The sequence below is a fragment of the Humulus lupulus genome, chromosome 4, assembly GCF_963169125.1.
Source record: "Humulus lupulus chromosome 4, drHumLupu1.1, whole genome shotgun sequence".
Lineage (NCBI taxonomy): Eukaryota > Viridiplantae > Streptophyta > Magnoliopsida > Rosales > Cannabaceae > Humulus > Humulus lupulus.
In genome coordinates this window covers 11,760,575-11,784,408 of record NC_084796.1, presented here as the reverse complement: position 1 = coordinate 11,784,408, position 23,834 = coordinate 11,760,575, and the positions used below count along the sequence as shown (strand labels likewise).

Below are 23,834 nucleotides of genomic sequence, written 5' to 3'. Positions count from 1 at the left end.
ACTCCGTGTCAGTTGGCTAAATCGAGGGTCAACAATAGGTAACCAGTTAACATAAAGAACCTAGAAATATACACACACATCATAACGTGAAGGTAACCAGTTACCCCCAGAAATATACACACAAAGAACGTGAAGGTAACCAGTTACCCCTAGAAATATACACACAAAGAACAGGAAGGTAATCAATTACCACAGATCTGAAGATAGAAAAAAAATGAGATCCACCCCATTTCCCTTCTCTCCCATCTTCTTCATATAATTTTTTTTCTAGATTTGAATGTTCTCATTAGGGTAACTGGTTATCCATTCATGTTTTATATTTTTATTAATTTTCTTTCTAAATTATGGTGTTCCTATAAAGGTTACAGTAAAAGAAAAATGCTAAAAAAAATGGATTTTAATTTTTGTTACATATAGTGGAAAAAACTATAAAAAAAATTACAATAAGAAAAGATAATAAAGTAAAAAATATTAAAATAATTATGTAATGTTAAAATATATGTGTGAAAAAAAAGGAAAAAAATGGAATGAGAAAAGAATAAGTACAAAAAATGAAGAAAAACGAAGGAAAAAAAACTTAGGAAAGAAAACTAAAAAAAATAAAACAAAAGAATGATGAAGGAAAAAAACAGATGAATGAATAAAAATTAAAAGAAGAAGAAGAAAAATAATAGAAAAATGGAAAGCAAAAAAAATATGAATGAAAAAATTTGTAGAAAAAAATGAAAAGAAGAAAAAGAAAAGAAGAAGAAAATGGAAGAAAGAAAAAAAAGCTCATATGTGAAAAAAAAAAAGAGGAAAAATTTTGAAAGAGAAAATAATAAATACAAAAATGAAAAAAAAAAATAGAAGGAAAAAAATGAAAAAAATAAAAGAAAACTGAAAAAATACGAAGAAAAAAAAACAAAACGATACAAATTAAAGAAAAAATAGATAAATGAATAAAATGAAAAGAAGTAGAAGAATGGAAAAATTGAAAAATTGAAAGAAAAAAAAAAAGATGAAAGAAAAAATTGAACAAAAAATAAGTAAAGAAAAAAGAAATAAAAAATAACTGAAAAAATAATTAAAAAATAAAGAAAAATATAAAATAAAATTACTTTCAAAATAAAAAAAACATAACTATAATAAAAAAAATATGTCATTTTTTTAATTTTAGTTAGTTACTAATTGTGTTTCTCATATTTTTTTAGTAGTATATATATAGAAAAGTTTTAGTACATTTATACCGTACTTAAAAATTTAATTCATTAATACATAACTTTGAGGGTATTTTTTTTTTGCAAAAATACGGTGTGCACTACATATTTAAATTAGATACCGAAGCGCATTTCTTCAAGTTTTTTTTTTTACTTAGTTGGTTTGGTAACGATAATGATCACACACATCTTGACATGATCTTGAACATCAATAATCAATAATTCATTAGCGCATTTCTTTTACAAGTTGGACTAAGAGATGAAGTTCCAGAAATCACCATTATCCACAAATCTCATTCAACCAATTGATTTAATCTCAACATTAATAAGTTTTGACCAATAATAGAAATCACATTAATAAGATGGACACCTTTCTCTGACAAGAAGTAGCTAGTATTGCACTAAATTAAATAAATAAATGGTTACTGAGAAATGAGAAAGAATAATAATAATAAATAAATTCAATAAAATAAAAGATAAAAATTAACTTTGTGATTTTCAAAAAATTAAACACTTAATTGTAATCATTTTTTTTATAAAAGATAAAAATACAATTGCTTAAAAATTGGGTTTCCAGTTGGTTTAGTTGTTTTAGGTTGTCTTGAGTTGCATAAAGTTGATTAAGTTGCATAGTAAATTTGATATGATTATTGTAAGTAGTTTTAGATTGCATAGAGATTGCTTAATATGTTGAAAATTAAAATTAGTTTTTAAGTTGTTTTAGTTGCATAGCAGATTGTTTAACATGATTTAATTTTAATTCGCAAAATGAGTTTTTTTAAGTTGGTATAAGTTGTATTGGGTTGCTTAAGGATGATTAATTTGTATAATGAGGTTGATATAGTTGCTTAAGTTGCTATAATTTACAAATAAATTTTTTAAGTTGTTTTAGGTTGCAAACAAGGTTACTTAACATCATCATTTGCATATGATGTTTTTTAAGTTGCTTTAATTGCAAATGAGAATGAGGTTGCTTAAGATGATTTAGTTGCATATTATGCTGTTGAAGTTGCCTAAGAGATTGCTTAAGTTGCTTTAATTACATATTGCTTAAGTTGAATAAAATATTGATTTAGTTGCTGAAAGTTGTGTATGAGATTGTTTAAGATGTTGTAGGATGTATATTTATACACAAATTAGTTGTTGAAGGTTGCATTTTAGTTCTTTAAGTTTCTTTATGTTGCATTGAGTTGCATAATGTTGATTAAGTTGCATAATAAGTTTGCTAGGATTATTGTAAGTAGCTTTTGGTTGCATCTAATGTTGCTTAACATGTTGAAAATTGAAATTGGTTTTTTAAGTTGCTTGAGTCGCATAGTGGGTTGCTTAACTTGATTTAATTTTTATTTGCAAAATTGAGCTTTTTTTTAAGTTGCTATAGGTTGCATGTGGTTCCTTAAGGATAATTTATTTGCATAATGAAGTTGTTATAGTTGCTTAACATAATTTAATTTTTATTTGCAAAATTGAGTTTTTTTTTAAGTTGCTATAGGTCGCATGGGGTTGCTTAAGGATAATTTATTTGCATAATGAAATTGTTATAGTTGCTTCACATGCTGTAATTTAAAAATTAATTTTTATAAATTATCTGAGGTTGTAAGTTGCTTAACATGTTGTAATTTGCATTTGAGGTTGCATTGGATTGTATAAGTATGATTAAGTTGCATATGGGGTTGTTATAATTGCTTAACATGTTGTAATTTACAAATGAAGTTTTTTAAGTTGCTTTACTTGCATAGCAAGTTGATTTAGTTGCATAGCAAGTTGCTTAACATGTTTAAATTTGCATATGAGGTTTTTTAAGTTGCTTTAGTTGCAAATGAGGTTGTTTGAGTTGATTTAGTTGCATATTAAGTTGCTTAAGTTGTTGTATGTTGCATATCAGGTTGCCTAAATTGCGAAAGAGGTTGTTTAAGATGTTGTAAGTTGCATATGAGAATGCTTAAGGAGTTGTAGGATGCATCTTTACCTAAATTAGTGACTAATGTTGCATTTGAGTTCTTTAAGTTGCTTTAGTTGTTTTTGGTTGGATAAGGTTAATTAAGTTGCATAATAAGTTTGTTTAAGTTGTTGTAATTTGCATATGAGATTGATGTATGTTGCATATTAGGTTGCTTAAATTGTTGTATGTTGCAAACCAAGTTGCTTAAGTTGTTGTATGTTGGATAATAGAACATTTGCTTAGATTGCATAATAAAGTTGTTTTAATTGCCTTCTTATTTTGATAGCAAAATTTATAAATAAGTTGATTGCTTAGGTTGCTTAGGATATTGATTTGGTTGCTTTAGCAGGTTGATTAATGTTTCATATTTAATCTTTATTTTTGAGGTCTTTTTAAGTTTTATCTACAATGAGATAAGAATGCAGGTAAATAAATATATGGTAATAATTAAACACTTGACAAAATATTGGATGTTGTTTTTGTTGTCATCCAATCAAGTTTTGGTACTTGAGTATCTATCTTTGATAGATAAACATGTGAAAAACTATATTTATGAATATGGCAAAGGGGATTACTTAACTGTAATATTACCATAGTAGTAAGTGTGTTCAAGAAATATCTCATTTATCGATGTAGAAAAAGAACTAAGCTTGGTTTTTCTACTTGAGTAGGATCATAAGTAGTACCAGATTTGTTTTTCTTTTTAAACTAGCTTAGGTATACACATTATTATCAATTACAAAGTGAAAAAGATAATAATTCCACTATGAATCCTAATCCCTTTGAAAGTTGAAAGTCATATTACATGTATATTTTGTATTAATACTACTTTGTTTCTACTTTTTATTATATATTATCAGGCAAGGAATATTGATAATGATGGAGTGTTTTTTTTAGTATTGTTTCTGTGGCAGGTACGTACGTTATTAGATTTAAAGAGAAATTCGGGTGGCCCATATGCGTGAAGAGGGGAAGCTCAATGAGCCAAACGTTGTGGGAAAGAGGAAAAATAATTGAGAAGTTTACATGGGAAAAATATATATAGTTTCTAAATTTATGGGGAAAAAAATAATTATACAAAATATGGAAAATTTTGAAAAAAAAAAGTTTACAATATGGTAATTCCGAATCGAACCACAACGCCGCCTACTACTCCATCAACTCCCGCACCTCCACCAGCCACTCCGTCTCCTTCGGCTGCCACATCTGTGCCTCCTTCTACCACTCTGTCATCGCCAGTAGCTACGTCGTCGACTCCCTCGCCACCAACGCCTACTACACCAGTTCCCTCGCCTCCCTCCACTACAACGCCACCTCCGGACTCATCGGCTTCTCCACCGCCACCATCGACGCCGTCCACAACTCCAGCGACTCCATCTACTCCGTCGAGGTCTCCTCCGCCCCCGTCTCGTACCAACACGCCGACAACACCTTCTAATCTGAGCCGGAGCCCGCCCCCTCCTTCTAGGTCCTCGTCAACACCGGGACCCTCAAGTTCGCCATCGTTGTCGACCGGGGTTGTGGTTGGGATACTTATTTGCACCGGGACCCTCTTAGTTGTGCTGAGCATTCTATGCGTTTGTTGCACCAAGAAGAAGAGAAGGAGACGCGACCAAGAAGGTTACTACGTTCCTCCTCTGCCATCTCCTGGGCCGAAAGGTAATGTTTTTACTTTTTAAATTTACACAAGTTTTTATTATTATTATTATTTAATTTTTATCTTCATTGGATTTGTCAAAATTTTCAAAATACTGAGGCATGCAATCTGGTTTTATTCTTCATTCTTCTTCTTTTTCACATCTTTTTCACATCTGATTTTGTACTTCATATTTGATTTTTCTTGATTTTTTTTTCTTCTAAATCTGTTTAAGTAACCAGGTACCATGACACCTAATTCATTTTATTTATATTTGATTTGTTTTAGACCTAGCTGTAACCAGTTACAGTAACGATTTATTTAGATTATTTTGTTTAGATTTGATTTTGTTTTTACACCTGACTAAGTAACCAGGTACCATGACAATTGGTTCTTTTTTTCATACCTCGCTGTAACCAGTTACGATTATGATCAATTTAGATTTTTTGTAAGAAATCTTATTTTTTTTCAAGTCTGGCTAAGTAACTAGTTACTATCACATCTGTCTCTGTTTTTTTCATTTTTTTTCAGACTTAATTGTAACCAGTTACCTTCACCATCAATTTAGTTTATTTTTTTCATATATTTTTTTTTCTTCCAAATCTCACTAAGAAACCGGTTACAATTCAGTTGATATTTTGATAATGGTACATTACTTAAAAAAATAAAAATTATCTTTATAGTTGTAACCAGTTACTACAACACCTCTTAAATAATAAAACTGATTTTTATAGTTGTAACCGGTTACCACACATCATTAAAAAAAATTGGACAGTAGCATATGATTATTATCACAAAAAAAAATCCAAATTGTTTTGATAGTGGTAACCAGTTACTGTAGATAAAATGTTGATTAAAGAAGATAAAAAATAGAAGAAAAGAAGAAGAAATGAGAATAAAAAGTAACTGGTTACACCTAGGTCTAAAAAAATCAAATATGAATAAAATGAATCAGGCATCATGGTACCTGGTTACTTAAACAGATTTGGAAAAAAAAACCCAGAAAAATCAAATATGAAGTTCAAAATCAAAATATGAAGTTCAATACGAAGGCCGATTCATTTGGCTTTCTTACATACCAAGAGAGTGGTTTTCCGATGAGCAGCTAAATGATTGCAGTGTCATAGAGGCTTCCTTTGTGAGTGACAATACAAGAAGATTGCATGTGTTAGATTGTGAGTGACAGTACAAGAAAATTACATGTGGCTGGATGAGGTCAAGTTATTTTGTATCTAATCTTTTTGTAAGGATATGCCTTGTATTTTCTTTTATTACATTACAAGACAATTTATTAAGTGTTTAACTGTAATTACATACATTCTGTATCTTTCGATGGTTCTTGAACAAAAACTGTAGAGAAGCTTTAGACTTTGTCTAGTTGGAAATAAATAAAGGTTTATATGATTGAGATAGTGCTTTAATTTCATTTTTATTATACTAATACATTTATTTTTATGCTTTATCACATCTGATTGATAAAATTTTTTTTTTATCAAATATAAATGATAAAAATTAACACAAATAGATAAAAATTATAAAAAATAATCTCAAAATAATAAAAAAAATATGTACTAAAAAAGTATAAAAGATAAAATATGGTATACAAATAAAATTTTACAAATATATGGGAAAAAAACTCCCATAAAAATGTAAACAAAAAAAATATACCATAAAAAACTTTAGAAAAAAAAACTGCCATATTTTTCAAAATTTATAAAAAAATCCCATATGCGTGAAGAGGGGAAGCTCAATGAGCCAAACGTTGTGGGAAAGAGGAAAAATAATTAGTCATCGTGGGAGAGAGGGAAGGAAAGTGAGATATATGTTTAATGTGTAAATCGTATTAATAAAATAAAAAAAAATTGGAATAACGTATAATTGAATAAACAGAACAAATAAAAATGAAACAAAATAAAAAAGTACGTAAAAATGAAAAACAAATGCAAACTACCATATTTGAGATAATTTCTCATAATTTTTCCTTTAATAAATTTTTCCAACATATTTAGAAAAGTTTAATTCTTATATTTTTACATATGAAAACCATATTTTTCAAAAAATCCCATAAATGATTCTTACCCTTTGTTTGTTAGGAAAGAAAAATAGGAGGAAAGAAAATTGGAGAGAAGCAAAAGTGAAAGTTGTTTGGTAGAAGAGAAAATGTAGAGGGAAAAAAAAGTGTGAGGAAAAAAAAAGTGGGACCCACAACAAATATTTTCTCTCTAGCTTGGAGAGAAAACTAGAGAGAAAATTCTTAATAATTTTATTTGACTAAATTAACTTTGTGTTACTCCTATATTTTTTCTTTTTCCTTTTTAATAAATTAATTCTTTAAAAATATTATTTTATTTTATTTATACATGAATATCACTACTATTGTCAATATAAACATCTTATTTATATTTTATTAAGAGGAATTTACATGAAATATGGGAAAATTCAATAAAATTTGATATATATGACTTTTTTTTGTGTGTACATTTTTTATGGTTTTTTTTGTTGTTTTCCTTTTTTATGGGTTTTGTTTTCCCATATTTATCAAAACGTTGCTTTTGTATCTCATATTTTTTTGTATACGTTTTTTTATTCTATAGGGGTATTTTTATGAGGGAATTTTTGTCTTTTTATTATTATTATTTTTTTTATTATTTTGGTAAACATTTTTGTAAGAAAATTTTATTTCAGTAGTTTGTTTATTATGCATTTATGTGTATTTTTGTGAGGGCTTTTCAGTCATTTTATGTATTTTTTATATTATTTTATTTTTTGAATTTTTTTTTGTAAGGAAATCAATTCCCAGTATGCATGCAGGTACTTGAGTACATATGCTCTATCACGTTTTTATCTGCTTCACGTTTTCTCAATTTTATTAATATATTTTATTAAGTATCACGTTTTCTTCAGTGGTGATTTGTGTTCTTAGTTTTCGTTCTTGTGTTAGGGTTTATTTGAGTTTTTTGTTGTCGATTTTGTGCCCTCTGTGCGTGTCTTCGTCTCGGTGAGTACCTCGTTTCAGGTATGTCTTTCTCCGTTTGCTTCAGTATCATGTTTTTTATATATCGTTTGGTTCGAAGTTTTTCTTTCTTCCAGCATTTTGTTTTTTGTGTTGATTTCTTCTTTTTTTTCTTTTTCTTAGGATTTTTATAAGTTTCTCGTTGTGGATTTGTGCCTCTTTGTGGTGTTTTCGTATCGGTGAGTACCCGGTTTCAGTTTTTTTATTTTTTTAATGTAAATTGATTGTTAATTTGCTTTGTATTATATATTTTTCTGTCGTGGGTGGTTATTTTTTAATCTGTGTTAATGGTGGTTTTTATTTTTGGTGCACGATTTTATCGTTAGTTTTTTAGTGGGGTTTTTGTCAGTTTTTGATCAGTTTATTATTTGGGAAGTTTATGGGTAGTTATTTGTAATTTGTGCTCTATATATATGTATATCTGTTATTCTTTTTTCATTTGTGTTGTTTGTTTTTTTTATGCAGTGCATTGTATATTTCTCTTGCTCGAATTTGTGTGATGGATCACTGTGGTGAATGCGGTGGTGTTTCTGAGAAGAAAATTTCTGGTATAGTAGAGGATGAATCGAAGAATGTAGGGGATGATATTGGCGAGATTCTTCCTCGAAGGAGTAACATTACACATTTGAAGTCTGTTGCAAGGAAGAAGAGTAAATCCCCTTCCTCTGTTGCAAGGAAGACAAGTAAATCGCCTTCTACTGTTAAACAGACGAAGGATTCGTGTGCATCTGGTAGTAAGGATGCTGGAAATGATTCTCATGAGACTAAACATGTTGTGGTATGTGTTTATTTTTTTAATTATTATAATAAAAAATTGTTCATCTGTTTATGTTTCTGTTATTGTGTTTCACATTGGGTGGATTATGTTTGTTTTATTTTTTTATGGTTGTGTATCTGGTTTCTTGTAGTTTTGTAGTTAATTTGCATAATGTTCAATTCTGTTTTGTGTTTGTTTTATTGTTATTGTTGTGTTTTCTTTTGTTGTTAAACTGTTTTTTTTTTTTTTTTACCTGGTTACATGTGTACCTGGTTACAGGTGTACCTGGTTATATGTGGATTCTGTTTTTTTAATTTTTTTATGGTTGTGTATCTTGGTTCTTGTAGATTTGTAGTTAATTTGCATAATTTTAAATTCTGTTTTGTGTTTGTTTTATTGTTATTGTTGTGTTTTTTTTTTGTTGTTAAACTGTTTTATTATTTTTTTGTACCTGGTTACATATGTACCTGGTTACTTTGCAGATAACAGTGAACGATTTTGCTTAATGATTTTTTAACTGGTTACCTTAGTGAATGAATTGTTTTTTTTTATATGCATATTTCAACCATACAAAGTTAAATACATATAAGTGGTTTTATAAATGTAAAGTACTTATCAATTTTTCATGTTTATATTTTTTGAAACTGGTTGCATGTTTAATTGTTTTGTTTTTTTTCTGCAGGCTCATTTAAAGATAAACCCCTCCAAGAGGTTTGGTAGTAAGGTTCAACATTTTAATGACAAGAGTGTCATTACTGACTTGAAATCTAAGTTGACGAAAAGTCAGAAATCATTGTTTAAGAAGACCCCATTTGGGCACTTTTTAGAAGTATGTGATATTCATTTTCAAACTCAACTTGCCCAGCTTGTGTTATTGAGAGAGGTCTCTCATGAGAGGGAGGAAGAGGAAATGTGGTTTAAGCTTGGTCGTAGAGTGTGTAGGTTTTCTATTGAAGAGTTTGCTCTAGTTACAGGTCTTAGATGTGATGGTGATTTTGATTTAAGTCGTTTTCAAAAAAAGAAAGTTTTGTTTAAGAAAAAAATATTTGGCCGTTTTGTTGGTAAGGTGTCAAAGTCTGAATTACGCAATGCTTTTATTAGTAAGGATCTAGTTGATGACGAGGATGTTGTGAAATTGGGTATAGTTCATATCCTAGTTAACTATTTGTACGGTTATACTAGTGATAAGTTGGTTGATGATTTCTTTTTTGAGATGGTTGATCGAGATTTTTCTGAATTAGCAAATATTAGTTTTGGAAAGTGTGTATGGGATAGGAGTTTTCATTATTTGAAAACTGCTTTGAAGGGTGGGAATAAAATTTTTGATGGACTGTTTGTTGATGGGAAGGTTGGCCTTCACCCTTACAAACTTCTTGGGCTTCCCATTGCTTTTCTTGTATGGATATATGAAAGTATAGCTGAGTTGAGTCCTGAGTTTTGTCAACGGGTTGGGAAAAAATTTCCACGTTTGTTGAATTGGAAGAGTACAGATAATGCCTTCTATGCAAACTTGGTGGGAAAGGTTTTCAACAATCAGAAGGTATAATCTTTTTGTTTTGTAACTGGTTTCTTACTAAATTTGTTTGATTCATTTTTGGATTTTTGTTTGTGTACCTGGTTTCAGTTGATGGTAACCAGTTTTCTTGATTTTGTATATATATATTTTTAATTTATTCAGTTGACTATCTTGAATGTCTATCCGTCTTCTGAGGAGAGAAAGAAACTGGCAGTAAAGAAGTTTAAGTTTGAGCCTCTATACTTGCCGAAGGTGTGTGCTGAAGATGGAGACAGTAGTCCGGGTACCCAGGTACTGGTTAGTTTTGTTGTTTGTTTTAGTTAAAAAAAATATATTATTTTGTTTTGAAATTTATAGGTTTCTTTTTATGTTTTTTTTTTTTTTTGCTGTTTTGTAAAGTATTTTATTTTGTTTTTTTAGATTGATTGTGAAAAGTTGAGATTGATTTGTGAATCAATCTCATCAATAAAAGCATGCCAAGAAACTATTATTAGTGACATTGTAGTTATGAGATCTGAGTTTATGGGGAAACTCAGTGATTTATCTGCAATGATTGCAAAATTTGTTGCAAAAAATTCTGAAAAAGTTGCAAATACAAGTGATGAAGTGCTGGTTTTAATGAAGGGGAAGAGCCAGCTGATTTTGATAATGTTTCCAGTCCTATTTCTGATGATTCTAAGGTAACTTGTTTGTTTTTATGCTTTATTGTTTTTTTTAACCATTTTTAGTTGTAACCAGATTGTTTTTTTTTTGGCTAGGATTGTGGAAATGATTCAGCTGAAGAGTCTGATGGTAGTAAGGTAACTGGTTTATGTTTCTTAATAGTATGTTGTGTTTTTTGTAGTTGTTTAGTGTAACCAGTTACTGTTGTAACCGGTTTCATTATTTCTTTAAGGGTGTCGAGAAGGATTTAAATGAAAATTTTGATGCTGTTTATTCTGGGTTGGAGTTGTCAAATGTTGTGGGTGGAGATAATGTTTTGTAATTTATTTTTGTTTTTGTTTCTTGTATTATTTTATTTAAAATTGAATTTGTTGTAATTGATTTTATTTTTATTCATTATAGGATTTTACAAAGAAGCCTGAGTTCAGTTCAGTTGGTTTAAGTTTTGAAGAAGTTTATGTGGATCCAGAGATTTTGAGTGTTATTGATAAAACTGTTAAGTATGCAGAAGGAGAAAAGATATTTAGTGGGAGTAAGGATGATTGGAAGGTTGTGATGGTTGGTGATGATGATAAGGTCCCTGTTGCTATTGAAAAGAGGGAGCCTAAACCTAGTACTCATGTCAAGTCTCCTTTTGTTACTGAGTTTGGTTCTTTTGAAGTAAAAGAAACTGTGAAGAGGAAGGGAGAGGAAGTGGTGATTGTTAGAGGATTGCTTCCATTTGAAAATGAAATTGGGCAGAATGTTTCAAAGAATGATTGCCTGGATTATATTTCTTGGATTGAGGATAAAATGAATTTTAAGAATAAGTATGTTTTTTTATATTTTGTTTAATATTATTATTCTTGATATTTAATTGTTTGTTAATATATATATATATTTTTTGTTTTGAAGGAAGAAGAAATTTTCTGATGTCAATAACATTATCAATCCACCAATGGATTATTCTTTTGTTAAAATTTGTGAGAAAATGTGGTTTTACAAGCTTCAAACTTGTGGGGAGGATCTTATGGACACTGTAAGTAACCAGGTTCTTGTTATAATGTTTATTTAGTAGTATTTGTTAGTTTAGATGTTTTTTTTTATCATGTTTAAGTCAAGTAACCATGTTCCTGTTAATAAGTGTGTAAATTATTTTTAAATTTTGGGTAGTAACCAGGTTCTTTAAAGCATTGTGTGAAACTTGTTTTTTTTTATTATATATTGGCTAGTAACCAGGTTCTTGGTATAATGTTTCTTAATTAGTCTTTGTTTGTTTAGATATTTTTGTTTTTGTTGTTGATCATGGTTAAGACAAGTAACTAGGTTCCTTTTACTAGTGTCTGTAAATTGTTTTTATTATTTATGGGTAGTAACCAGGTTCTTGTAGCATTGTGTGTAACTTGTTTTTTTTTATTATATATTGGCTAGTATCCAGGTTCCTAACTTTTGTATGTTTATTTATTTTTTGTAGCATATAAATGTATGTTTTTATTACTTGAGGAAGAAGATTAAGCTGATTGATGGTTTGAACAAGAGGGTTACAACTACAGACTCTTGGTTTGATGCAACTATCAAGGGTTTGTATGATAACTTTGTGGCAGCCAAATGTGATTCAAGCAGCATTCGTTTTGATAATCTAATTTCAGATTACATTATTGGTGATTATTTGTTTTGTAACACTCCTTGGGTGGATGTGGATCATGTTCTTTTTCCTGTGCATGTGAAGGTTCAGTTGCATTGGGTTTTTATTCACTTTTCCATTAAGAGTAGGATGTTAATTGTCTACAATTCTTTGACGGGGAAGAAGAATGAGAGTATTGCTTTGCCATATGTGAAGGCTTATTCTGTTGTTTTACCATATTTCCTAGATTTTCTTGATTTTTATTGTTCTAGGAAAGATTTGGACTTGAATGTTGGTCCATATTCTGTTGGGAAGAAGGATCCAATTGATTTTAACTTTGCCAAAGACTTGCCATTTCAAGAGGATAAGTAAGTAACTGGTTTTTTGTATATTGTTGTTTATTTTTCTATTTTGTTTGTTTTTAAATAATTTCATATGCTGTTTTTTTTGTTTTTTGTTTTTTTTTGCAGTGATTGTGGAGTATTTGTTATCAAGTATGCTGATTTGTTTATCCATGGGAAGATTGATGACATCCCGAAGAACATGGCTGCCAAAATTGCTACCTATCGTGATTATCTTGCCATTAACTTATATAGTCATGCAAAAAAGAAGCAGATTGGTGGGTACAAGACAGAAGATGATGCTCCATCAAAGAAATCAAAGAGGAGGAGGAATTATAAGTAGAGATGTTGGAGTTTTTTTTTTAAAGCTGTATTAACGACCATGTCTTTTTTTTTCTTTCTTTGTTTAATAGTGAAGTTGTGTTTTGTAAGTGGATACTGTTTTAGTACTGGACTTATGTATGGTTTTTTTTTTGGTCAATGTAAAGAATTGGTTTCAACTTTTGGCTTAATATAAAGTTTTTTTTACTGTATTTTATTTTAATGTGTATGTTTTTTTTCAATAGAGTTGGTGATTTTTTTTTTTTTTAAAGTGTGAAGATATTGTCATGTACATGTTTTTTTTTTCATATGGGTTTCAATTATTATTGTATGAAGATGGTGTAACCGGTTACTTCTGTGTTAGATTGTAAAAACTATATGTTTCAGGTAACTGGTTACTGTTTCTTTAGTTTTTATTTCTATTTTTTTAATTATTTTTTGATTTATTTTTGTTTGTTGTGTTTTTTTTTTTGTGTGAACGATTTGTGATTATATAACTAGGTTTTTAAAGTAGTTGGTTTTATTAATATATAGTTGTTTGTTAAAATTTCTTATAGTAACTGCTTTTTATTTTTTTTATATTTTTATGTGTTGTAACCAGGTACTTGAATTTTCAGTTTTTGAATATCTTGTGTTGGAACCTAGAAGTTGAGTATCAAGTTTATAATATTTATGTTTTTTTGTTTTTTGGGAAAGATTTGTGGTTATATAATTAGGTTTTTATATCGTTGGTTACATGTTTATGTAGTTGTTTGTTAAATTTACTTATAGTATCTGTTTTTTTTTCTCTATAATATGTGTTGTAACCAGGTACTTGAGTCTCCAAATTTGGAATATCTTTGTGTTTGGAACCATGAAGTTGAGTATCAAATTTATAAAATGTAAAATGTTTAAAAAGTTTGTACTTTTATTGAAGTAGAAAACATTAGGATACAATTTTATTACATCAAATGAAAATATTGAAATTGTAGTATATCTATTCTTTAGAAAATTATTTGTCTATTTTCTTTGACTTTGTTGTGTTTCGCAGCTTTGGGATTGGTTCATTCCTGCATGTTTTTCTATTATGCCCTTGCTGCGCGCATCTTCCACATTTTATTTACACCTTTGGTTCTCCTCTAGATCTGATTCTTTTCCGTCTAGGGCGACCTTGTGGTTTTCTTGATTTTGGTGGTAGGACAATTATGTTTAAAGTTTGTGGCAGTGTCCATTCGCTTTCATTTGGCAATGGATGAACAGTTGAGTCATATGTTGCTTTCATAGTTGTAGTTTTGTAGTAATCAGCAACATAATCATATGTTTTCAGCCGTGTTTTGGCGAATACTGCTATTGCATGTGCACACGGTATTTCGTCTTGTTGGAATCTTTTGCATTCACATGTTTTCTCCATTAGGTTGACCAAAAAATTTCCTTTCTGTTCAACCACAACTTGGTACAGTATAGTGTTTACTGGGAAGACCTGTTTATTTTAGTAGAGAAACACATGTTAGAAACTGGATACTGTGATATTTTTGAGTAACTGGTTACTAAAAGTTTTGATAAATAATATTCAGTGCTCAATATATGTCAGGTACCTGAAATTTAATGGCACGAATAAAGTTTTCTCTAAGCACAGTTTCAGTATCTGTTGTTACTTGTGTGAATGTTCCGTTTGCTTCGTTACCATTTTTCCATACCCATTTTTGAACTAAACTTCGAAGGCCCTCCATCATTGTAGTGATTGGCAGCGTTCTTGCAGCTTTCAATGCAGCATTTATTGATTTAGCTATATTTGATGTCATCATTGTATATCTTCTTGTTGGAGCATGGCATCTAGACCAAGTTGAATATCCAATTTTTTGTAAATATGGTCTTATGCGTGTGTCAATCTTGTCTATTTCATGCATGTAGTGCTCAAATGATTGTACCCTGTATGCCTTTGCTGCTTTGACAAAGTTTAGGTTTAGGTCTTCCCCATGGACACCAAAATTGACTTTGATGTTGTTTAACAGGTGGAATATGCATGCTCCATGGAAAGCTTTTGGGTATACATCGTCTATAGCATTTTCTATGCTTTTATACCTGTCTGAAATGATTGACATACCTGTTTGCAAAATCACAATGGAGTAACTGGTTATTAAGTATTAACTGAGTAACTGGTTTCATTAATTTATATGACTGTTATTTTTTTTTTGCACCGTTTTCTCTATTTTATTGCTGGATTATTATTAAACTGATAATTTTATGAGTTTAGTTTGTTTCAATAAGAATATAAAGAAGAAAAAAGTACCTTCTCTTTCTCCATATGTCTCCTTCAGCTTTGTGAAAAACCATAACCATGATGAATCATTTTCAGAGTCTCCTATTCCAAAGGCTAATGGGAATATGTTGTTGTTAGCATCCATTGTTGAAGCAGTGAATAAAGTTTCCCTAAATGATGTCTTCAAGTAAGTTCCATCTATCACAATGACTGGCCTACAGTGTTTCCATCCTTTGATGGAATTTGCAAATGCTAGGTACATATATTTGAAGTGATCTGTATTGTCTGTAACCAGGTGTGTAATTGTACCTGGGTTCGAGACTTTTAGCATGTGAAGGTAGATGGGAAGTTTTTGGTATGAATCATCTTGGTTTCCCCTTGCCAATTCTAAAGCTTTTTCTCTTGCTCTCCAGGCTTTTTGGTACCCCATTGAAACACCAAAATCATCTAGCATGTCGTTGATTATGTCATGTGGTGTGTGTACTCTCTTTATTGACATGTATTTTGATTTTATTAGTTCCCCAATGACATTGCAATTAGCCTGCCTGTGGTCTTCCATAATGATATCCAAGGAGCAGGTGTGAGTATTTACATACTTTCTGATTTTAAATGTTTCTGTTTTCCTGAACTTTGAAGCTCTAAGTAACCAGTTGCAATTGTCATCCACACAGGTTACCAGGTACTCTCTTGGTTCAGATCTTTTTGTCTTGAATTGGAAGTTGTGGATCATAGCATAATAACATAGAGCAGATTTTAAGAGCTTTTTGTCCTTATAAATCTAACCTTCTTCAACTTTGAAAATTTTATGATCAGTTATAATTTCTGTTTCTTCTTTTCTTTTTCTTTTGTTTTCTTCTGTTCTCTCTATGATAAATTCTGCTACATCATCAGCTATGTCTGTAGTATTTGGGAATGTTTGTACCTGGTTATTTCTCGTGTAGGTTGCTTCGTGATATTGTAATTCTATAGCTGATTGCTCGTTGTTTAGTTGAAGAACTAGCTTTTCTAAATCTGTGTTCTGTTTTTGTGTTTCTTCTTCATATGTAGTGTGTTGAAAGTTTCAGCTATTGTTTGATCAACAGTGGTGATGCATAGTGGTAGCTCAGTTACTTCATTTTGCTTCTTTTTCAGCTCAATGTAGAATAGGACTGAATTGTCAGTGAGTAATTTCATTGGTGGCATACCTGGTGATAACTGGTAACTCAGCTCAATATTTTCAATATTGCATTTTATTTCAGTTTTCACTAAATGAATCAAATTGTTTAGAGAACAATTTGTTGGTATTATCAGTCCAGTCATGGTGTACTCATCATACTGATATCTATCTGTCCATTTTCCTCCAAAACGAATCAATGTCATTATGGTCTCCATATCTGCAATATAGCACAACATAATTTTTAGTGATGTTTAAAATGTATCTGGTTGTGTTAGTGAATGAATATTATTAATGTTGAAATTATTTTAGTAACTGGTTTCTTTTTCTGAATCGAGAACTATTTTCCAGGTTCCATAATTATTTATGTTGCATTAAATTCTGTTTTTGTGTGTGTAACTGATTACTTTAGTGAATGTGTTGTCTTTTTATTTTTATTTTCAAATATGCAAAGTTAAAATTATATTGTGTAACTGGTTTCATAAACGTAAATCAGTTTGTATTTTTACATTTTTCATGATAATTTATTATGCAGAATGTTATTATTATTATTTTTCGTATGTAACTGGTTTCAGAATTTATTTTGTTGTTATTTTTATATTATTTTGTAATATTTGAATTATGTAATGTTGAACTTTTTTGTGATGTAACTGGTTTCACGTGGTAATTAAAAAAGTTTTGAAACAAGTAGTTTGAGTCAAGAATTTTATCAGGAAGTAATTTGCAGATTATTTGTGTAAATATTTTGCATGTCGTATATTTGAAGAAATATTTGCTTACCTGTTTGAGAAATCAGAGAAGTTGATGGATTTCTGCTTTTGCTGAGTTGAACGAACGTAAAAGCAGGGGATGAAATCGGTGAAGAAGATCTGCCGGAGAAGAAGAAGAAGAAGAAGATCTGCCGGAGAAGAAGAGAAGAAGATCTGAAATTGAATTGAATTTTTAATTGGATGACTGGAGAAAGGAGACGATGATGAGAGTAGCAGCCACCAGTTCTTGATCGGATTTTGATCGGAGACGATGATGAGAGTAGTAGCGACCAGTTCTTGATCGGAAACAATGGAGAATATGAAGCTATGATCGGAAAAAATGATCGATGAATTGCTGTACGCGGACAAAAATTTTCTTGATTGGTAGTGGGCGAGAAAATTATGGGAATCTGTTTGTTTAATTTATGGGAATTCTATATTTATATTTTTCTATTAACCGTGTATTACCATATTTAGCTTACTTATTTTTTTGTCCATATATATGTTAAATTTAGTTAAGTTTCCATATTTATGTTAAGTTCTCTTTTATTAATACGATTTCCCTCGTGCTCTTACGTTTAGGCCCAACTGTTATATATTGGTCCAATACTTTGGTGACACATTTAAATTTATTATTAATAATTTTTTTTAATTTGTTGTGCAAATACATGATTCTTTTTTTAATAACGTAATATTCATTGTACTTATTTGACGTCCGGATTTAATAAATGTGCTAGGATCCATTAGTTTAGTAAATTTAATAGTTTTAAATGAGGGAAGACTCACCAAGTCTAAGTCTAAAATACTTGAATAAGTTGTTTACTTTTAAAAATATATAAAACTTACTTAAATTGAAAAACATATACTATGATCTTTCTAAAATTAACAAAAGAAAAACCATTATTGTTATCTTCATACAATTCATATTTTATCAATTTAAAAATATTTATTCAAAATCATTTTTTAATCATCAAATTTTAAATTAAAATTTAAAAAAAATCAAATTAAATTAGTCTGATTTTGTTGACGACGTTTTTCGTCAACTAAAAACAAGAGCGATTAAACAGATGAATAATTAAGGAAGAAATGAATATAGATTTTTTACGTGGTTCGGTAGTTAATTCTATTTAGTCCATGAGTTACTTTTATTTATCTATCTACATTAAGCTTTCAAAGTAATTTTATCGATTTTTTGCGTATCAGAATTGAGAGTCCCTTATAAATGACTAAATCCATGTATTTATAGACTTGGTTTACAGAGACTAAATCCAGGTATTTATAGACATGGTTTACAGATATTGCTTCTCATATTTGAGGGAAGTTACAACCTAATTTATTTGAATTCAAAATACAAATAAATATCGATAAATATAGGGTTGTTTATAACAATTGTTGACTAGCGATTTGGTCAACGATACAAAGTCACTGAAAATGATAAAAATAAGATGAATTGAACTCAAGAAGGTAAATGACACCAAGATTATAATGGTTTGGCCCCAAGGAATAGTAATGACCTACGTCCACTTCGTGTTCTTATTAATGTAGAACTTTAAAACCTGCGATCAGTGAATTAGGTTTCACGAGTTTCACAAGGTTGAAGATGAGTACAAGTTTCGTGGATAAAAACACTATAGTTCTCTCTTGATTACCCAAAACAAATTCTCCCTTTAAATGAATTCCACAAATCTTATTTATAGGTTCTAAGATGTACATATGGGCCTATGGGCCATGTTCAATTTTTGTTACAAGCGTATTTGAATAATAACAGAAATAATGATTTACATATAAAAATAAACAAATATCATAGAGATATCCGGCTCATAACTATATTTGAATTCTAGCTTTGTTCCTTCGAGTAGATCTGGTCGCACATGTCATCACATCAGCTTCCTTGTTACTCAGCATGTCTCTCACGCCTATCGGTCAGCTCAAATTTTTCTTAATCTCCTGGTCATGGGTCGACCAGGTCTTCTTTAATAATAAGTCATGTGCTATCCATGTACGCCCCAATGGTGCCACATCGTCACGTAAATATTTTGGGTAAATATTTGCCCCTTAAGTTTATTTTATTGCGATAAACATTTAATAAACTTATTCAACAAGATATTCAGGTGACCTGTTACATCCGGATGTACTTACTTTCTCGAAAAGGCAAGTAATCATGCCCTTTACCGTCTCCCAGAAATGAATGTTATTGTTATTTCCCATGCAAAATCCCTCAAATCTCATCATTACATAACAAATACCCTTGGCCGATATAAATACTCATCTCCTTCCTTTATTCCATTTTTACACGATCATTCTTTCTCTTATAGAACACTCAGAAAAAATCTCCAAGAACCTCAGACATTTCAGTGCGATCCAAGACGTCTTCAAGTAACTCCGAGCAAAATTCTCTGATTTCTTCTACAATCCATATTCCAAGTAAGTTTTTGATCCTATCCTCTTACTTTTACAGTAGATTTCATGTATTTTTCTTCTAATTTACACGTTTTAACTACTGGGTTTATACTGTTCTTGAGAAATTTTTGGGTATCGGGTTTAGGCAAAAATACATAGGAACATTAGGATAAAAATAGGTATTGTAGGCAACATTGTACATAAAACAATATTTAAGGGGTATTTGCACTGATTTCGGGTCCAAAATTGAAGTGAAAATTTAATTTTGGGTATTTCAGAAAAGCTGGGTTTTTCCCGCCTGTTTTCGGAGTTCAAAAGTCTTTCTAAAAAACCTTTTCAAATTTGATTTTTGATCCATTTGTCCACCCTGCTGACATGTTTATTGTGTTTCATCAGGATGTTGCTGGTCGTATAAAAGCTTAACTTTTATACACGAGCAGTGTTATCCTTGTTTTTTTTTCTTCTATCTATTGGTCGTAGATTCTCACTTCCCCTTTCCTCTTCTCAGATATTCATGCATAATCCCTGGGGAGGAGAGATACTAATGGATGACGATCTTCTTGCTTTGCTATCCGAGGATCAAGAACAACCTTCTCTGCCTTTTTCAGAGCCTCCGCCCTCACACCCAAACCCTACGACCAGTCCTTCTCACAATCCTTCATAGAACCAACAGAATATGGGTCATGCCAAACACATCGCTCATAGAAAAAGAAAAACCACAAACTCTCCTACTAGCTAGCTTGCAGCCAATACCGAGGGTCCCTCAAACGATCCTCAACCCTTAAATATTTTACCACCAGATATCCAACCCAAAGCTTGTCCACGTGATGGCCCTCGAGCAGAGGTAGCTTGGTACATCGCCCCTCCAAGAGTCATATCGACTAGGATGGTGGACAGGTATCCCAAGAAGTATGGGCTTCCTGGGATTACTTTATACAAACCTACACCCGACCAGAGGGAAAACGTGCCCGGAGGCGCCTACAACGCCTGGTCGAGGTATCATATAGAAGCGGGGGCAATCTTGCCCTTGCACGACTTTTTACGGGGGGTGGCCAATTATTTCGAGGTCGCCCATTTCCAAATAACTCCCAATGGATATAGAGTACTTTCAGCACTCTATATCCTATACAACCACAAAAAATTGAATGTGCCTAACCCTCATGAGATCAACTGCTTGTTCGATCTCAAGTCCAACCCCAATCAAAACAACACGGGGTTTTCTATTTCTACCACCAGGAATCCGCTCGTACATTCCTAAGTGACATAACCTACAAGTCCAATGTAGGAAAGTACTTCCAAGAGTATATCCTTACCACCGACTTGGTCGTAGACAACATGACCTTCACACGAGGAGGTAAACTTTTTAATCTTCGTCCGACATTTATCTAGTCGCTTTGCATTTTCCCCTTATTCTTAGTTAGCTTGCGTTGTACTTAGGTCCATGGTATCAACCGAACCCCACTCCAGAAATGGAGATAAGAGCCACAACCCTGGCCTACATGATGAACATAAAAAAGAGCGTCAAAGAGCTGGTCACGGAGAGCAACTTAAGGCTAGTCGGCCTTTTAGAGCATCACCAAGAAGTGAGGGAATCAACTGCAGGAAGTTCCACTAGAAACGGCGCTAAAGCATAAGAAAACTCCGAGCAACATCAGGATGTGTCACAGCCCCGAAGGCGTCGACCAACAGGAGTGACCATTTGAGAGCCTTGCCCCAATACTCGACTGGCCAGTACCCCTTCCCAACATGGGAGGGGAAAACAAAAAGTACTAGAATATGTTGGTCCTATACTTGAATCCTTTGACGAGAACGACATAGATTTCTCACTCTTAGATAAACTGCCCATCCCTTATCATTTATTTGATAGGGATGGAAACTTTAAATTTACGACCAGTAGTTTTAGCTTGGACTTCTTCAAGGCAGATAGTGAGTGTAGCAGAAGTTCTTTAAATAATATAGCGGCTAGTAATTGTAGTTCGGGTATATCACTAAGAATTCCTTTTAGTTTTTCTTATTATCATGGAAAACTATGTCTTGATTTATCTGCTCGTTTGCTCGTCTTGTAGTCATGCAGACTGATGACGCCTTCGACATCTATACCTTTAGAGGAAAACCGGCTAGCTCTAAGAAATCAAGCAGAAAAAACACTGGAGATGCCAGTGGAGAAACTTTGCAATAATGTTATTTATTATATATTACTCAAAATAAAAATATTTAAAATAAATTAATATTATAATAAAATAAACAATATTTAATTCTTAAATATTTTTTTTGTCAAAAAATATTTTTATAATTTATATTGGGAAAATATCAATTGGGCTCCTATGTTTTGTTAAATGACAAATCAGATCCTGTGTTTTGTAAAATGGAACAAAATGATACTCTAGATCCGATTTTGGTCAAACAACTTTTAAATATGACCAATATGCCCTCGATTTTTATTAATTAATGAACTAAAAATACATTTTCAAATAAATTAAATTTATAAATAATATATTACTTAACTTAAAAACCTAAGTATTTTAATTTAATTAAAAAAACTAAAAGTTATTTATCTAAAAATCTAAAAAAAAAAACAAAATCAAACAAAACCAAAATTATCAATATGTTCATCCTCTCATTATCACAACCAAATAACAACACGAAATCTCAGATTAAAAAAATCCAGTGTTGACCCACGATTTGGCCAACGACACGAAGTCAAATATACGACAAAAGAATAAACGACCATTAAGAATTCAATCTAATGGAAAAGAAGAAAACACCAAGGATTTATAGTGGTTCGGCCCTAAATAATGGTAATGACCTACGTCCACTTAGTGCTATTGTTAATATTGAATCTCAAAGCCGTGATCAAAGAACTAGGGTTCTTGAGTTTCACAAACCTTGAAAGAAATACAATAAAATGATTAATAATCATGCTATAGCTCTCTTTCTCTCTATACTTAGCAAAAAGATTCAAAGATCAAAAGTCCTTTCCTTGAGCTATTTCATGCATATTTATAAGCTCAAGGAGGGTTACATGGGCCAACGGGCCTTAACTTTCCTTAATAACCGCGTATCAAGGTAATAAAGAGGAAATATTCAAGGCAATTATTATAGGATTACAATCTTAGAAGTAAATAAATCAAATTATACGACCAGCCTGATCGCATCTAACAATTAAGCTTGATGAAATGATGTGCCTCTGGTCGATAGTCGAACAACACTTCCGCCACGTGTAGACCACGTGTGAAAAATTCTTGCCGCGTCATCAGCAGCCGTTCTTTGGGTAAACACCCAGATCTATCAGATTCAAAAGGCCTAGATCTCCTCTTCATCACAACCAAATAACAATACAAAAGACGAAAAAGTTTTAAAATTAGATCAATTTGGGCAAGCCGATTCCTATTCTTTGTATTTTTGTTTAAAACTCATATCGTATTCCTATTCTTCGTTCTTCTTTACAATAACACCAATTGTTCTTCATTTTCTTTTCAAAATCCAAATCATAAAACACCAAAAAATAAACTTCAAAACCACTGAACTTTACTCAGTAATTTCAAAATAAAATTACTTAGTTGAACACCCATACCAGAGGAGCCTAAGCAATTCTTGTCGCACTCAACCACCATTGTAAACTAAAGTCATTCTAGACCCACCGATCTGAAGCCAAGCGATTCCCATCAATCTGAAGCCATGCCACCAATCTAAAGCTTTTTCATAGATCTGAAGAAGATGGTGAAAAATAATAGGATGAAAAATGGGAAGCTCTGTTACAGATCTGAAGAAGACGATTAACCCACGAACAAAGTTCCTCCACCAGATGTTTACCGATCTCGAAGCTCTCCACTAGCTGGGTGGCGATCTCCTCCACTAGATGCGTGCAGATATCCTCCACCAGATGAAGTTGCCCACGACGTTCTCCTCTTCAATCCGGTCTAGCTCCAGATTAGCACTGTAATGCCCCAAATTTCCTAATAAGGTATAGGACCTTGATTAGGAGGTCGGGAGGGCTGTAATTGGTTTATTATGTTATTAAATAATTATATGCATGTTTATGTGAATTATATTATAATATGATGATAAATGCATGCATATGGGTTTATTTTTAATTATAAGGCATATTGGTAATTTGGCCCGTTGATGGCGTGATTGTGTATTTTCGTGCATGTGGGTGAGTTATGAATGGTACCACATTATATGTGGATTTGTTCGAGCCTTTCGGCATGAGACGATCATGAAATGCAAGTGTTCGGTCTGGTCATAACGGGATTAAGTTCGGGGCTCGGGGTGAGTCTCGGGGTGATTTTAATGGTTAGA

General features: G+C 31.4%; 1 protein-coding gene across 1 annotated transcript; it reads right to left on the bottom strand.

Moving 5' to 3' along the window:
• Positions 1-14,090: 14,090 nt before the first annotated feature.
• LOC133831894 (uncharacterized) lies at positions 14,091-15,960 on the bottom strand. Its single transcript, XM_062262300.1, has 3 exons — positions 15,261-15,960; positions 14,566-15,074; positions 14,091-14,450 (listed from the first exon to the last, which is right to left on the bottom strand). The coding sequence occupies exons 1-3, from the start codon at positions 15,958-15,960 to the stop codon at positions 14,091-14,093; spliced, it is 1,569 nt and encodes a 522-aa protein (XP_062118284.1).
• Positions 15,961-23,834: the final 7,874 nt, after the last annotated feature.